Here is an 18,371-nt window from a genome sequence, read left to right as displayed (position 1 = left end):
GACTGGTGCCTTCTTAATTAGGGGGAGATTTTTATCTAGAGAAGTAGTATTCCCAAGGAGGAAGGAAGTATAATGTATCTAGCATGAGGGCAGAGAAAGGTGGTCTAGGCTTTACCCCACCCACCCTAAACTACTCTATAATGCAAATCTTCAGAGACCAAGCAGTTTAGATTTTGTGAGCGTTGCTCCCTTTTCTGTTTTTTTGCGTACACTTTAGCAGTTTTTCCAGATACCACTTTCCATTTCTCTTTTGGAAAATCCACAGAGTGTCTGCATGTACTTACCTAATTAGTGGAAACATGTACATATTACATCAGTCATTTCCATACATGCTGTAGTCCCTTCCCTTCACTCCTACATGAATTACAAGGGGCACCTCAGAGGAGAACACCTCTTCCCAAAGCACTACTGTGCAGTGCAGCCGTTCACTCCCACTGCTGGTCAGGAGTGTCCATCGCTATGCAATGCAAACATCCACACTGGGATGCACTGCTCTGGAAAGCCGCCCTGCTTCTCCTGGCCCAGCACCACCGGCCCACTCTTCCTAATGAGGCTCTGGAGGATGTCCATATCCTGAGTCACACAGATGGAAGATGCAGCCCACCTGAGCCACACTGTCCTTCAGTATGATGATGTCGTTTTCTTTCAGGCCCTGTCGGCACCGGGAAAGAAATGCAAGAAGGTCTTTAACGGTCAGGTACCCAACAGGTGAGGCCAAGTAAAAGGGGGAAGAGGATGAAAGGGTGGGTGGGAAAGGAGGTGAGTAGGAAAGACGGACCAACCACAAGGCTACAAATCAGGAGCTCATTTGTTCACTCATTCATGAATTATTTAATAGCCTGAATTGTTTTGCTGCAGGAGGCTTTGAGAATTTACATAAGAGGACAGGTATCTTCTTTGAGGTGAATCAGTGTACGCTCTAAAAAATAGATATTATCTTACCTAGTCTATCTACCTCCCAGGCACAAGATAAACTATTGCTCATCCCTTGGGTTCCCTCCATGTCCCCTGGACAGCCGAACTCTGTCATCATTCCTCTGTGTCTCACACACACACACACTCAGACCAAAATCCAATTCACCGCTGTCTCATTTCCTGGGAATTTAAATCTAAGAAAGTCTAGTTTTTCCAGTAAATGGGGATAGACTCTTTTTGTCCCCACTTTTTAAAGTTTTTCAAATATTTAGGTTTCTTCTATGATGTAGGTTGGTCCGAAGGCCCTCCATCCCTAAGGATGGGAATCGTCAAGCTTGTTCAGAGGATGTTATGGGAGAAATCTGGAGGACCAGAGCTTTGGGGGAGTTCCCATGATACCTAAGGCTAGCTAACTGTTCTAAGCACAACTATAGCCAGATCTCCCTTTGTGTCCTTGTTCCGCCTCCACAAATCCTCCAATCAGCCCCATGTGTTTTCTTCTTCTCTATCTGGAAAGGGAAGAATGGCAGATGCAATGCCATGCAGGACTAACCAGAGACCCACTGAATCCAGATGGCATCATATCTCCCCAGTGGGGTTGTGAATTCCTTCAGACTGTAGAAGTGGTAGGTTTCTACCTTGTCCCCTCTGACCTGCAGGTAGTTCTGTGCCATGAGGAGGAACGATTCCATCATGTCCACAAGTTCCACAGTGTTGAAAACCAGCAACAGGACATGCTTGCTGACCCTTCCTATCCCAGAGCCGCAATCCAGGGCACAGTCTGTCTCAGCTCTCCCAGGCCCCTGCAGAAAGGTACCTTGTGGAATACTTCAGGAACAGACACTCACCCTGAGTTTGGACACTCAATTACCTCCTTAAATAAACTTTATTTGGGTCAATTTCATATAATTAAATGTACTATTTTAAGTATACCATTCAATGAGTTTGGACAAATGTATACAGGCACGTAAACACTACCACAATCAAGTTATAAAATATTCAATGACTTTTTTCAAAAAAAATCCAATCATGTCTAGTTTTTGCCTTCTTTATTTTATTCAATATAGGTCTTTCAAAGAATTTCAAAATAGGATTTTAGAAAATAATGTCTTAAGTTTGAAAACTGGGTAATTTTCTCTAAGATAAATGGGACTTTGAAAGCCCTATGAAAATAGAACTTTGTTAACTGTAAATTTGGGTCAAACCCACAGCTAAATGGACCTGCACCATAGCTTATTGCCTTGTTAAAAAAAAAGAGAGAGCAAAGCAGTGAGAGTCTTTCAGAGTTTTAAAATTACTTTTCAAATTCATGCAATGAAAACATTTCAATTCATACTGGGATGGATAACTGAAATTTTATTTTTTTCAGAACTGATTTTGGGGGCTCTGAATTATCTACTATTCTTGTGTGGAAGATAATTTTTAAGACTTGAGCTGAGGAAATGCAAACTGTTCCATTCTCAGGCCAGGATTTTACTTCAAACTCAGCCTCAGTGACACACAGCACATTCATGAGGATAAAAGGTGGTTGCAGCAAAGTCCCCTTGTCTCTTTTCATGCTAAAAATTGTTTTCTGCTTTTATACCAGAAGCTACATGATTTATTGGGCACAAAAGCCCTGAAATTTTTTTAAAGTAAATCTCTGCATTAAATTAACGGAGGGTGAAAGATGAATAGGGGGTAGAGATAGGAGGAAATCAGCCAATAAAAACTTTCTCAAACTTGCTTCTATAAAGTAATATACACATATACATATATACATGTATGTATGTGTACATGACCAGTATATATCTATGATACGTATATGTGTATATATGTGTATGTGCATATATACATATATATGTATATGTGTGTGTGTGTGTGTGTGTGTATATATATATATATATATATAAGATTCAGCTGGTCTAAATTATTTGGTCACAGTTGGGATGGCTGCTGAATAGGTTTTGTGCTAGAAATTACAGTAACAAGATACTTGAAGTTGTCAATCAAGATCTTAAGGAGAAAGTCTACTCTTGATTTCTCAGGACCTAAGGGTTTTAAAAAAAAAAAATTGGCTAAGGATCAAAAGGTGAAGTTTAAGCAGAAGGAAACATCAGAAACGCTGCTTTCCAGTCCACTCAAAAGGCCTTCCTTACAGCAAGAACAAAGAAGAACAAAAAGTGAAGTAATTGTAGTTTCTTTTCAGAGGAAATAATAATAATCACAATTTATTGACTGCTTGTGTGTAGCAAGCTCTTTGCATCCATAATAACTATAGTAATCAAAAAGCCCCACAAGATAATGATTATTCTCCAATTTGGAGATGAGGACCCTTAGACTTTTTTAATATCACCCAGCTAATGGCAGAACTAGAATTTGAACAGTGAACTGTGTGAATCCAAAGCCAGTTCTACCTTAGGGCTGTCACCTCGAGTGCCACAACTCTGGTTCCCTTGTTAGTAGCTGTCTAACGTTATGTTAAAGAGAATTCTAAGGCTTCATTCAGACTTACCAGGAAGAGGTCTATGATTGATTAGTTATGTCTGCCTTGAGTATGGGAATGGGAAGTGGTAGTACATGTGCCACTTGTTTGCCATTCCTACTTACAATATGCTACATCCCTCATTCAGATATTATAATATAAACTAAGCTAATTCATTAAAAGGCCTAGGCTAAAGTTTTATGTTATGAAGGCCATAAAAGTAGCATCATTTAAATAAATTTATAACATAAACAAGATGGAGGGAAATACAGGGAAATTATTTTAAGCTACTGAAAATGACTTCAGTTGAAATCTGTGTGCTCAACTAGAGATTCTCATTATAATTTTTTCTTATCATTATTTAGCCCTAAAGCCTCTACTGATCGTGTTGCTCACATTATTATAGCAAGTGGTTTTAAAAATTGAACCATGGGACAATAAAACAGAGACAACAGAGATCTATGCCAGAGGATTTCAAGAAGTTTAAAACAGCAACAGCCTAACTCCTTTTTTTCAATGAACAAATAACTATGAAGCTGTTCTGGTTAAAGTGAGGCAGGGCCTCACCCACTCAGCCTTTCTATCATTCTCCCAATAAGCCCTTGAAGGATATCAGTACAACCCTGGAGTTTTAAAACCATTCATGTCTAATCTCCCTACTTTTTCAGACAAGGAAACTGAGGCCCAAAGAGGTGAAATATTTGCAATAGAACTTCCTTGAAAATGCACATCCTCTGATGTGTATTTTTCACCAACTTAGATGTGTGATATCTGACCGCAGTTATCCTTGAAACAAGTTATTTACAAATACAAAAGATGCCTTTCACTCAAATCCTGAGCACCTTAGCCCTTTGCCACTACTGCCTAGTTCTCTTTATTGCATATCACTCCACATGGTTGGCACTACCTCTCATAACCTGGCACCACATTTATTCCTCTGTCTCTCATTCACATGCAGCACCTCTGAAAGGGGACATTTAAAGGCTGATCTTGGGAACAACATCTCTAACCTCTTGGATACCATGGCTGCCCACTACCGTGATTGGATTGAAATTTGATGCTCTTCCATGAATGTGACCAGAACTACATACAATGTGTGATTTCAAAACAAGATGTTTTGTTATTTTCATTTATTATCCTATCTTCATATTTATGGATTCATATAAAACAGTGAAATATTCTTAGAAATTTCATTTTCATTTTGATTCTGCCTATGTATTTTGTCTTGAAGAATATTATTTTACCTTCTTTCCACTGGAGTTTAAAACTAAAATGAGGGCTTCCCTGGTGGCGCAGTGGTTGAGAGTCTGCCTGCCGACGCACGGGACACGGGTTCATGTCCCGGTCCTGGAAGATCCCACATGCCGCGGGGCGGCTGGGCCCGTGAGCCATGGCCTGCCGAGCCTGCGCGTCCAGAGCCTGTGCTCCGCAATGGGAGAGGCCACAACAGTGAGAGGCCCGCTTACCGCAAAAAAAAAACTAAAATGAAAGTGCTAAATGCCACTTTATAAAAACCATGAAATACAAGTTAGCCCCCAATTTTTTAGTCATCCAATCTCTGAGAAATGTCAAGAGATAAATATCATCAAATACCAATTACTTTTTAAAATTTCTACTTTCCCCAATAGACAGCTAGAAGTAAGGAATGTTATCAGCTATGCTGTTGACATCATCTTGGTATCATTTGTTTATTTGCTAAAGTAAGCACATTTGCAACAAGTTTAAACACCTTTTCCCACTGTCTCATGTCACTAAGTGTTGAAAGGAAAGAAAAACTTTAAATTAAACAATCTGTCTTTTCCCAGTTGACACAAGGATAAATCATGTCAGATACTCATATTCCCTAACTCCTTGTATCTTGACCTGGATACTAATTTAGCATATTATTAAGGTCAAAGTACCAAAATATCATTTCTTTAAAAAGACTGTGTTTGTACTTAGTTAGAGGTCACAGCTTCACAATGAGCCTAGTCTACTAAGAAGGACTCCTTATATTTGTTTGAAAAGAGCAGGCTGCTCTTTTCCAACATAAATATGCAAGCACAAGGCTGTTTCCTTTCCCGGGTCCATGGGCGTGTGTATGGGCTCTGTCTGACCAGCATCCCTGTGGTCAGCTTGGCATTCCACATGGAGTGACAAGACAGCTGGATTACTAACTAAGCTTCTGAAATGCATTGGGATCAAAGTCAGCCTCACCATGAGGCAAGCAGGAGGGATTGCTCTTGGCCAGACTGGAGGAGAATTGAGGTCTGTGGTCCACACACACACACACACACACACACACAAAGCAGGGATTTTTCTGCTTCATGAGACAAATGGAAAAAATATGTCGTGGATAAGAGCAGGGAGTTTGGTGTCAGACAGACCTTGCCAGGCGTAAGTCCTAGCTCTGTCTCTTACCAACCGTGTAACCTTAAAAACTTATTTAACCTCTCCAAGCCTCAGTTTCCACAACGGTGAAAACAAGAAATGATAATAGTACTTACCTCACAGAATTATTAATGAAGAGTAAATAAGACAGTGCTTCTAAAGTGCTTATCAGAGTGACTGACTATCTCAGAAAAAGTGCTCAGTGAAATCAGTCAGCAACACTCATTTAAAAATATTCCAGGTTAACCTGACCTAGAAATAGCCCCAGCCAACATCCCTAGCTCCACAGTCTTTATGGCCACAGCTGATGTCCACTTTGGCCCAATGGGTGCTCCATCATTATCCTTTTTTCTATACTCAGGCAAAGGGTGCTCCAGGGAAGTTGGATGTGAAGTGAACCTCACCTCAACACTAGGGATATTATTAATGTTATGCTTCTAAATAGGTTGACAACATAACCCCAAATATTCATAATATTCTTAATGTTTCCTTCATTAGAATAAAATGGACTCCAAATTTCAAACAAATGACTTCATAGTGAATTGGAACAAAACCTATTTGCTGGGTAGGACTTTGTTCTCAGTAGAACCAACAATAGCTTCATTGTGTGGGTTAAGTCTATTCTAACAACTGAATGAAGCTCCTTAAGATATAATGAATGCATTTTATGAAAGCTTGTTAGTAGTAGTAGTAGCAATAAATTAGATTTATTGGGCAATAATTATGTGCACTAAAGTAAGCACTTAACTTATATTATCTCATTTGAGCTTCACATTATCCTATGATGTGAGTTCTGTGGTTATGCCCTAGTCACAGGTGAAAAATTGAGGTTTAAGAGCATTTAAGGAATAAGCCCAAGGTTGCTTATATAGTAAGAAGAACTGTAATGACTCTAGAGCCCAAGATTTTGGCCCCTACAGTATATGATCCATCTTCATATGGCGTGGAAGTAAGGAAGTGGAGTTTCACCCAACACCAAGTCTACAAAGGGATCACATTCTTTCAAGGCAATGTCCCAACTATGTATAGAATAATATAAAGAGATTCTACTATACTTACCACTTTTAGACTGAACATAAGCTTGCATTTCCTTACAACACTGAATTTTTATTACAGGGACTCAAAAAATCACCCCAAAATCTAAAATGGCATGATCTCTCATCAATCACCTGGGTATCAACTGTTTATCTATGAGACTCTGAAAGAGAAGTCTTCTTAATCCACTAATTGTAATATTAACGCTGCTAGTTCACCTTCCCCTGTAGCATAAGAAATTAGCTGGTGCTAAGAGGGTGAAATGCCAAGTGGGACAAACCAGTCATTTAATGTGACCTATCCTTTCCGAACATCTTAAAACAGGCTTTCACACTACACTCTTGGCTGAGCCATATGGCTTTAATATGACTTAAGCAACAACACAGAAGCATGTGAGCTCAATGTTTGCAAGGACTTTGCCTCCTCATCAAACTGCAGTTGGATAACTCACCCCAACGAATTTCCTAAGAAATTCCCGAGAGGCCTGGATATCTGGGTTGGACAGTTCGATGAAATTTCCCATCACACCCTCTTCTGTAGCTGGTACTTCTTGGTAGAAGAGTTTAGCTCTGGCATAGAAGTGCATCTCACCATTGATGACTTGACTTGTTAAAGCATACAATTTCACTGCAAATGAAATATTATTAATATTTATCAGTATTTAAATGGCAGAACAAGTTTATTCTTATCATGCATTGAATTTCCTCTTAGAAGCCTGCAAATCTGTGCTGTGGGAGAAAAGGTATTAGTTTGATGTCAGAAGATCTGGGTTTGAGTTCTGGCTCAGTGACTTACTTGCTATGTAACCTTGGGTAAAGTTCTTAACTCCTATGATCTTCAGGTATCTCATGCATAAATCACAATCATGTGGCATTTTCATGATTTAATAACACTAGAGTTTAATTTTAAAAATAGCTTGTCACTGTATTAAAAGAAAGCTGAACAGTGTTTGCTAGAGTAGAATAAATAATATCGCAAGTTTCAAAGTAACTTTTACCTTTGACCTCCAAATATTTTATGAGAATTTAATCACTGATCTTTACTTCTAATCATGAGGTAGATTAGGCATAGCTATTTTTTCATCTCTTTTTTTTTATGCAACTCATACCCAAATATCTCTTTGTACCAACATTACAGAAAATGGGTTTGAGCTCTATCTTCTGAAAATAAAATAATAAAAAGAAATATAATATTTATTGAGCAACTATTCTGTACCCGGTAGTGTACTAGGCATATTCACATATACTATGTCATTTCATTATTTCAGGTATTTTAAGACATTTATTTTTAGAAAAACATGTGTTCTACTTCTGAGGGGTAAATGAGTATGCATTTAAGTGTGTTTTTTAAACCAAAAGGCACACTTGCAGATATAAAATATTTTCATTAGAGGATATTCAGAAGGAAATGATAGAAAGTGAGATAATAGGGAGAAACTTATGGTTCAAGACTGTAGGCTGAATATATGCATTTGTCCTCCCTGCTTCCCGGTACTCCCCAAGAATCATTTTAATAAACTCAACCCTTAACAATGAAGAAAATGAGAAGGGGCCATCAATGGATTCATGATTTCAACAAATTTCTGGAAGACAAAAAACAGATAAAGCAGATGGAACAGAGCTAAAGAATTTACAGCGGGCTTCCCTGGTGGCGCAGTGGTTGAGAGTCTGCCTGCCGATGCAGGGGACACGGGTTCGTGCCCCGGTCTGGGAAGATCCCACATGCCGTGGAGCGGCTAGGCCCGTGAGCCATGGCCACTGAGCCTGCGCATTTGGAGCCTGTGCTCCGCAACGGGAGAGGCCACAACAGTGAGAGGCCCGCGTACCACAAAAAAAAAAAAAAAAAAAAAAATTACAGCTCAGGATAGTTGCAAAAGGAAGTAAGAGTTAATAAAACAAAAAAATCTGTCTACAGGCCAGCTGGTGAGGCAACCAATGCACTCCCCACAAAAGTGACAAGCAGCACAGCTATAATCCTAGGGAGGGTAAATATGTCTCTTCTCTAAAAAAAAGGAAAAAAAATTAAGTGCCTTAGGAGAAAAAGACCAGTTAGTGTTGGAATCCTAGAACACTACTCATTCTGGCATATAGAGGATTCCAAGTACCTCATTTCCTCATACTCAGAGTCTCGCAAGATCTACCGGCAAATGTAGAGCTTCTTGTCATCCTTTCTATTCAGTGGAGAAGTATATACAGAGGAAACCTCTCCATTACCTAAAATCATTGCCCCTGTCCTTCATTTCTAACTATGGATAAATAATGATTTCCAAACACATGGGGGTAAAATGGCAGTCTGAAAAACAAAGATACAGATAGACAATCACAACTGACCCCAAAGGAAATAGAAATAATCCAGGAAATGAATGAGAATTTAAACCAAAACTAAACAAAAACTTACACCCTTGAAGAGGTATGAGAACAGGTGCATCCATAAATCGAAGATGTCAAGAAAATGATAATTTAAAGAATAATAAAGAATTCTTAGAAATTAAAATTTTGATTACCAAACACTTTGGAATATAACGTTGAGTACATTATCAGGACATAAAGGAAAAGATTGATATGGAAAACAGAAGTAAAAAGATTAGAGCTATAAAGACTTAATTCATGTACTTCCCTGGTGGCGCAGTGGTTAAGAATCCACCTGCCAATGCAGGGGACACGGGTTCGAGCCTGGTCCGGGAAGATCCCACATGCCGTGGAGCAACTAAGCCTGTGTGCCACAACTACTGAGCCTGTGCTCTAGCGCCCATGAGCCACAACTACTGAGCCCACTCACCACAGCTACTGAAGGCTGTGCACCTAGAGCCTGTGCTCCGCCATAAGAGAAGCCACCACAATGAGAAGCGTGCGCACTGCAACAAAGAGTAGCCCCCGCTCACCACAACTAGAGAAAGCCCGCACGCAGCAATGAAAACCCAGCGCAGCCAAAAAAATATAAATAAATAAATAAAAGTTGAATGAGTTGAAAGTGCTAAGTACATTCCATCAGTGCTCAGAATTCAATGAAAAGAATGAGCTATAATCAAAAAGAAAATTTGAAAAATATTTTTTAAAAAAAGACAATTCAGAAGACCCAACATCAAGCTAATTAGGATTCTCAAAAACTGAAAATGGAAGGAAGAAAATTATTACAGAAATAATAGAAAAAAATTTCCCAGAGCTGAAAGAGACTATAAGGTCCAAAAGTACTGAGCAGTATGGATTTAAAAATACTAATAATTAAATAAAAGTCACATTTATGTATATCCTTAGGAAATTTCAAATCACAAAGAGTAATGAGAAGATCATTAAGTTATTTAGAGGGAAAAAGTTTGTTGACCTTCAAGTAGGGTTGCCAGATTTAGCAAATAAAAATACAGGACACACAATTAGTTTTGAATTTTAGATAATCAATGGATAATCTATTAGTATAAATACAGTTGAAATATCACACATTGCATGGGACATACTTATACTAAAATTTGTTCGTTGATTATCTTAAATTTAAATTTAGCCGGCCTTTTATATTTTATCTGGCAACCCTGTGTTCAAAGAACTAGAATCAGGCATATAACACAGATCTCATCAGAAACCCTGGAAAACAGTGGAGCAGTGTCATCAATATTCTGAGGGAAAATTATTTTGAGGCTAAAATTTGTTACCATTCAAATGGTGAAAGAATATTTACCTCCCATGGATCCATCCTTCAGAAGTTTTTTGAAGCTATATTCCAGCCCAATGAGGGTTAAAATCAAGAGAAGATATACAATGAAATTAACCCAGGAATCCAATGAAAAGAAATACCAAAATGACAGATACTATCAGATCTAGAAAGAAATCAGTTTATATTACAACAGAAAACATAGGCTTTAAAGCCTATGAACTGGATTCTGGGTAATAGATAGTAGGTAAGAAGTAAGGAGACATAGTGATATTCTTAGGAAGACATATTTTTAACCGCAATCAACAAAAATAAAAGACAGTTGAAAGTTCTAAGTAAAATATACAACAGTATAAAAATGTTACAATCAGGATATGAAGCAAACCAAAATATGACATAATTTTATGTAGAAGGAGTATAAGAAAAGACAATCTATTTAACCTTAACCAGGAACATTTTTCTTCAGGTAAACAAAGATTGTGACATTGGACTAATGCACTACTTGGCTTTGAATTGAACAATGGTTACATAATCCCAAATTTTGATTCTAAAAGTTAAAAATCCAATAAACACTACTACTATCCATTTTAGTATGCTTCATCTGTGGAGTTAAATCAGTATTTCCCAACTTGAAAACACTGGATGTGGCCAACATTTGGACCCTTGAATGATCATGTATTTGCTAAAAGGGGTACAGGAATCAGTTCCCATGTACTTTATTTTCTAGAGACTAACAATGTTATATACTATATCTCCCATATATATTAACCAACAATAGATTGTCATTTTAAAAATACAAATCTTTTAAAACTATTAATAATACATCGATTTTTTTGACATTTTATACTCAAGTTAGTTACTGATTGAGAAAATAAAACATTAAAAGGAGCACCCTCATGTTCAAAAACATTGGAAACCACTGACCTACACCAGTCCCGCTTCCCCTAGTACTTGGTAAAGTGTTGTGTAAACAGGTAGCTCAAGAAATGCTGATAATTTCAACAGGGACGACAAAAATTATTCATCGCCATGCCAAAAACATGACTGTTCCAAATTCTTCTGTATGCCTCAGAAAAGCAGGCTAGGAAATCACAGCTTACCAAGTCTTCCCAGAGTTGAATGCTTCTTGAGATCACAGGCAAGCCACAGCCCAGTACTCTCTCGTTGATCCAACCAAAGCAGCAAAACAGCCACACTCATCATCACCTGGTTAAGTCAACAAGTTGGTGGAGTTTATTAAAACCCTTAATCTGGAAATGGGAATGGTCCATTATGCCAGCAACATTTAGACTACAAGTGAATGCCAAGCTCAGCAGGGGTCAGACTCAATAGGTAAGTTTTTATGGTTATGGGCTTGTCACCTAATTGACAGGAACATTTCACTAAAAAGATATATGAGGTGTAATGGCCAGCCCCAGGTTCTCCCTTCTTGATAGCTCCTGCAATGGTGCCAGCTGATTCAGATAAGGTTATCAGTCATCAGCCTGTGCCTTTTTATTACAGAAATACATCTAGTGGCTTATTCTTGCATGATTGCAATGTTTTTGTGAAACTTGGGGTAGTCTAAGACAGCGGCTAGACACTCTATTAGTTCTTGATATGGTACTTATTTCTTGACCTACATGGTACTTATTTCTTGACCTACGTTATAAGCTGAACTCCCAAGGACCTTCCAACGGCTTACTTGTTACAAAAATAAAAATAAAGTGTATGTGAATTTGCCCTGAAGAAGAACAAAGATCTCATGAACTCTCTAAGAAAAATTTTGTTGAGAGATAAGTGTCTATGTTTGCTGAGTAGCTTTTTCTTTTTCTCTTTTTAATAGTTGGATATAACTATTTTAGACTTTATTCCAAACGTTAGACCTGTCTGTCAACTGAAAATTGACCTGGGAGTCTTCAGAGGATATGTAGGCTAGATTTAAATGGTAAGTTTGAAATGATCGGAGATAGAATATTGAATCGTTAGTCTATAAGAGAAAAGAAAGTCCAACTAGAAGATGCCCTTATGAAGTGTAAGATCTTCCATAAAAGAGGTTTGTAGGTGATGACTTCTCATTTTAGCCATTAAAGAAGAAATGGTAAAAATTTAAGGAAGGAAGGAAGGAAGGGAGGGAGGGAGGGAGGAAGGAAAGAAGGAAGGGAGGAAAGAAGGGAGGAAGGAAGGAAAATGTACCTAGGCACAATGGAATATTACTCAGCCATAAAAGGAAGAAAATCCTGCCATTTGTGACAACATGGATGGATCTTGTGGGCATTATACTAGGTGAAATAAATCAGAGAAAGATAAATAATGTATGATCTTACTTACATATGGAATCTAAAAAAAACCAAAGTCATCTGTGTTTTCACCAACAGGAAAGGGTAGGAAGTGGGATTTTGTCAATGTTCCTGGTAGAATCCAAGGGTCTGTGTGTGCCAGAATGCTAGAAAGTCATCACTAACAAGTCTCAGAATTACCCTGAGAGGCCCTCTAGGTTTTATTTCTTCCCTGCATGCTTTAGGTGTCTGGTGTTTCTTGCCTCTAAAATAATGCACTGCCTACCCTGAAAGTTTTAGTGGGTTTTTTTTCAACTGAGAGCTACTTCAGTGTTCCCTAAATTCTTTTCAGTCTTCAACACAAATAACGTAAGCAGAGGTGGGAAAGGAGGGAAAATACACTTTCCCCTCTTTAGCAAGAATGTACTCAAGCTCCCACCACACATCACATCCCCTGCCCACTGGGCTGAGTGTCTTCGTAACTCTCTATTCCAACTTTAGTGTTCTACCTGACCCACTGTCAAATTTGAAAAGGTCAGAATTCAGGTGAAGATACTGGGGACAGATTTTTCATGGTGAGATTTTGCATCAGAAGAGTCAGAAGCTGATTCAGCAGTCACCACGCCTCCTCTGCACCTCTGCAGCATCCTGTAGTGGTCTCTATCATGACTTCCACATTCCACAAAAATTATCTGTGTGGGTCTCTCTCCTACACTGAACTCTCAGGATAAAGCTCTATTTTATTTTCCTTGTAATCCTGGGACTTACAATTACACTTAACACATAGCAGACCTCCTTTAAATGTTCACTGAATAAAGGAATATTGTCTAGCTTTCTGTTCTTTGAATAATACACAGGTTCAGCAAAGTAGTGAATGGCTATAAGGAAAAACCAGCATAATCACAAATAAGTCACACTTTTTGTAGTTTACGAAAAACTATAGGAGGATATATCTTCTCTCCTAATTAGGCATACCCAAATAATTAAAAATATTAACTATCACTGATCAAATATGTATATATGTGCTACATATGCTAAGCATTTATATCTAACTGAATATGTAAGATAAATGTGATTATCTACAGAAGAAAACAGGGCATCAAGAGGTTAACTAAACTGCCAGTGAGTGACACAACTGGGATTTAAACCTAGGTCTATTTAAATCCAAAACTCATATTTCATCCATCTAACACAGTGTATCTGAAAGTCTGTTAAATAAAGGGAAATTATCTGGTTCTTCATTTCTTTAAAGTGAAAAAATGATCTTACAGCATTGGCACTGCAAAGGTAACAATAAACATTTGGAAAATGTATCACTGTACAAAAAGTTGTGCAGCAATGCCTACCACAGGGATGAAATCGATTTGAAAAATGCCAGGAGTTATATGCTGAGTTTCATTTGGAAGTTCCAAGTGTATTATAGGAAATGTTTTTATTAATTCTAGTTTTTAATTGCGATGGCAAAGGCGTGGCCATCGTTCTCAATTTCCTCCTCAGAGCCTAATTCTTCTAAAAAGGGGTAAGTGAAGGGGGGTTGGTTACTAACCATTAGTGGGTACCTATGTTCCAGGCATTAGGCTAGGCACTCTCAGGTCATCTCTTCACACTCTGATCCTCACAACGACACTACAAAACTGGGATTATAATCATCATTTTACAGGTAAGTAATGAGAAAATCAGAAAGATTTAGTAACTTACTCAATATTACACAGAAATGAAGTGTCACAGCCAGGCCCTAACCCAAACCTATTTAAATGCAAAGCCTTAAGTCAGAAAGAGAAAAACAAATACCATATGCTAACACATATACATGGAATCTAAAAATATAAGCGGTTTTGAAGAACCTAGGTGCAGGACAGGAATAAAGATGCAGACCTAGTGAATGAACTTGAGGACACAGGGAGGAGGAAGGGTAAGCTGGGACGAAGTGAGACAGTGGCATGGACATATATACACTACCAAATGTAAAATAGATAGCTAGTGGGAAGCAGCCGCATAGCACAGGGAGATCAGCTCGGTGCTTTGTGACCACCTAGAGGGGTGGGATAGGGAGGGTGGGAGGGAGATGCAAGAGGGAGGGGATATGGGGATATATGTATACATATAGCTGACTCACTTTGTTATACAGCAGAAACTAACACAACAATGTAAAGCAATTATACTCCAATAAAGATGTTAAAAATAAACAAACAAATAAATGCAAAGCCTTTGTTCCTTTTGCTAAACCACGTGGAACTATTGTTCTAAATGTGAAGTTAAACTAAGCCTTTACCAATGTCCAGGAGTAATAGATTCTTGCTCAATATATAATTAATAAATATTCGCTGCCTTCTATGTACTAGAAATACGCTGTGGATAGTGCTAGAAGAATTACTGAGGAGTAATTATATGAACATCTCCAATTGGGCCATATATAGGCCCCTGCATGCACTGGTATACAAACTGGAGATTTATATGAATTGTTTTCCTATTCTACTTCTGATTTGTTCACAAACAGCCACCTTTGGCAAATTCATTGACTCCAAGCCTCCAACTGAATGTGGGCTGGTAAAACTAGACTATAGGAACCTGCTCACTGGCTGCCCATCCTGTTGATTATCTCAGTAGAAAGCCAGTGCTCCTCATAGACTATGTTTTGTATTCCTGTCAATTCAAAAAAAGTGGTAAAACTTACATTGCTCCTCTCATTTGTCAAGTTGCCATTTACAATGGGAGGCAGCAGGATTTTGTGGTTAAAAAAGACAGACCATGGAGCTAGACTGCCTGGATTCTAATCCTGCACTACTTACTTCCTCTGTTCCTCAGATGTAGGGTGGAGAAAATAACGGCACCACATAATAGAGCTGTTGTGAGGATTAACTGAGATAATATATGTAACCCACTGAGAATAGTAATAAGCTCGCTCCCATTTCTTTGTGAAGACCTGTTGTATTCAATGGCATAGCTAACTTTTCCATTGGAGATTTTGAATATGCATGCTCTTGCTTCTCCATGAATCACTGAGGCTAGTCGGGGATATTTCAGCAAATGTCCCCATGACTGAATGTCACTGCCCGGTGAGCTGGTGTGAGCCTGGCTGCCTAACACAGGCAGTTGGAGGGAGGGAGGAAGGAAAGAAGGAATCAAAGAGTCCGGTTAGCCACTGTTCTTCCCATAACTACCCCAAACAACAAACTCTCTGTGCAGACTCTACAGTAGGGTTCCCCATCCTTTTAAAAGAAGGGCTTTATTTTCATTTCTATGAAGTCTTGAAATCATCAGGAGGAGGGAAAGCCAACTCTAAAACACTTCAGTGGGGCTGAGTTTTATTTCCAAACTGAAAAGACTAATATCCACTGCAGCCTGAAAACTCCCATATAGCAAATTAAGCTTAGCATCTTCGGTAATGCCTGTTCTAAGGAAGGCTACGTGATGACTTTAAAAGAGATCTGACTCTAAGGAAGGAGATAAAAAGCTAATGCTTACTGAGCGTTGGCTAGTTTCACATATATAATTGCATTTAATCCTCCAACAGCCCCACAGTTTTGAAGAAAATGATGCTCAGAGACGTTAGTAACTTGCAGAGGTGATTTTCTCTACCACTAGCAGTGCCAGAATTTGAACTCAGGACACTGGTAACCTGCAATTAATTATTAGTAAAGGACCCTTAATTTGTCTAATAAATATTTATTGGGGTCTTTTAATTCATCTTTAGCTACTTTCAGAGATGAGTTTCTTTTCTAATAGTTATTTTTAAAATTGGGCAGTCATCTGCCCCTTAGTGAACCTCTCATAAGTTATTGTAATTAGTATCTTTCTCCAGACTAATGCAACACGAGCCAACAAGCTACCGTTATTGAGGTGTGGCCCAAAGAATGTCTCCAGAAAAGCAATGCTCTGACAATATGTGGAGTTGTCAGAACATCATCACCTTCCAAATAGACTGCTCTAACTTTTCCATTTGAATACAAATGAGATGTACACTATGTCCTAAAAGAATTACTCATGTATAGTGCTATCCACCAGAAAGAGCCCTGGTCTTGGGTTCTTGCTTTGGTATCTAGATGAGACCTATCTAGATTAGATCTCATCATCTCTGAATTTTCTTTTCCTCACTTGAAAAGATAAGATAGGGGGCAAGAGTGAGAAGGTGGGTGGAAAAATAATAATACCCTATCTATCGCATAGCATGGCTGTGAGGATCAAATAGAGTCATGAATGCGAAATTTTTATAAGAAATATATATAAATATAAGATGAAAGTATTTGTATGTCTAGAGTTAAAGATTCCCTTCAGAAATGGACTTATAGAAAGAGACTTTGGTAAGCTGCTAACATAGTTTTGAATGCAATACAAAGAATTATGTAGCTCCTTTCACGTCTGGAAACCCTGGCCACATCAAGTGTACAATGGGGCTTTCAGCAACCTTAACAAAGCAGACTGGGGTTGATACACACTGTTCCTGCTTTCACGGGGGGAAAATATAAATCAAAGGGAGATACTTTACTCCTTAATCGCAAGTTATTTCCTCTTCAGTGTTGTTAAGAGCGCCCTGAAGTAACCATTTTCACAGAGACTGAGAAAAGTGGTGTAGACAAACCAGATAAGCTTTTTATTGCCCTATTGTCCAATTCCTGAAAACTAGAGGAAATAACTAAAATGGAGACAGACTACAGCCCAGATTTTTTCTTAATATTCAAAGACCAAACTAAAATCTGCTCCTTTTAAGCTCTTGGACTATTATTGTAATTTAGAAAGGCCAGAAAGGATTATGTGGAGTGTGTACTCATGCATACAAACACACACACACACACACACACACTCACACACAGCCACACACACCAACAACCTTGATCTATTATTGTTTAGCCTTTTTAAAAAATTCTTTGTTGATATGCTTCTGTATTAATATTCTCATCTTTGAGTTACCTAATTTTCCCACCTCTAAATTTTTGCAAATACTAAAAATGTCCTTCCAAACTCAAGAAATTAATTTCTATAATCCTGACACTCAGGCAACCAACACCCAGAGAAGCAAGTTACCCATGTCTGAGGTGCATGGAAGTCCCCAAATAGAGGCTTGTCCTGCCAGGCAATACTTGGTCTTTGCACTTTCCATAAAAGAATGTCATTGAAACACTTAAGCCCATGGACATTGATTGTGTGTCCTTTTTATCTGGAAAGTGTCCTTGTTCTAATTCCTTTTGCAAAAGCCCCACAGTCTCACACAGTTGCTCCAGTCATTTCTTGTCCCTTATCTAGTAGCTCTGACTCACTTACCCAGGGGAATATTTTCCAGCAGGTAGAGATAGCTCTGAAAGAAGTCATTGCAAATAGCTTTGTGAAGAATAAAGGACATGCTATGCCGACGGAGCTCATCATTGGTCTTCTGCCTGCGGGATCTGAAGGCAAAGTGGGTTCCCAGGTAGGCCATGGTGAAAGGGGATAATAGTTATTCCTACAGAAGAAGGAAGCTTGTCTGGCTGTTTCTTTGAATTAACTTTCTCTTCCTACACGAACTTGAAACTGTCATTTTAAACCAGCCCCTGTCCATCTGTATCAGGAGAGGTGTCACGGGGATTGGGGGGAGGGGCGGCAGACACGGGGAGGTCAGACACTTGGCACATCTACCATCTGATTGCTCGGCTGACACCACTCTAAGCCAACAGGTGCTAACTAAAGATGAAAACAGGCTGAGTGAGATCCTG

At 38.7% G+C, this 18,371-nt stretch overlaps 1 protein-coding gene across 1 annotated transcript; it reads right to left on the bottom strand.

The window, feature by feature from the left end:
• Nucleotides 1-441: 441 nt before the first annotated feature.
• On the bottom strand, nt 442-18,097 carry NTMT2 (N-terminal Xaa-Pro-Lys N-methyltransferase 2). Its single transcript, XM_060009429.1, is given in 5 exon segments — nt 442-583; nt 585-704; nt 1,471-1,718; nt 7,236-7,411; nt 17,944-18,097. Coding segments are annotated over 5 exon segments (840 nt in total).
• Between the last annotated feature and the right edge of the window lie 274 nt (nt 18,098-18,371).

Source organism: Delphinus delphis, chromosome 1 (genome assembly GCF_949987515.2).
Source record: "Delphinus delphis chromosome 1, mDelDel1.2, whole genome shotgun sequence".
Lineage (NCBI taxonomy): Eukaryota > Metazoa > Chordata > Mammalia > Artiodactyla > Delphinidae > Delphinus > Delphinus delphis.
The sequence above is the reverse complement of the archived record's forward strand: the minus strand, read 5'-3'. Positions and strand labels throughout refer to the sequence as shown.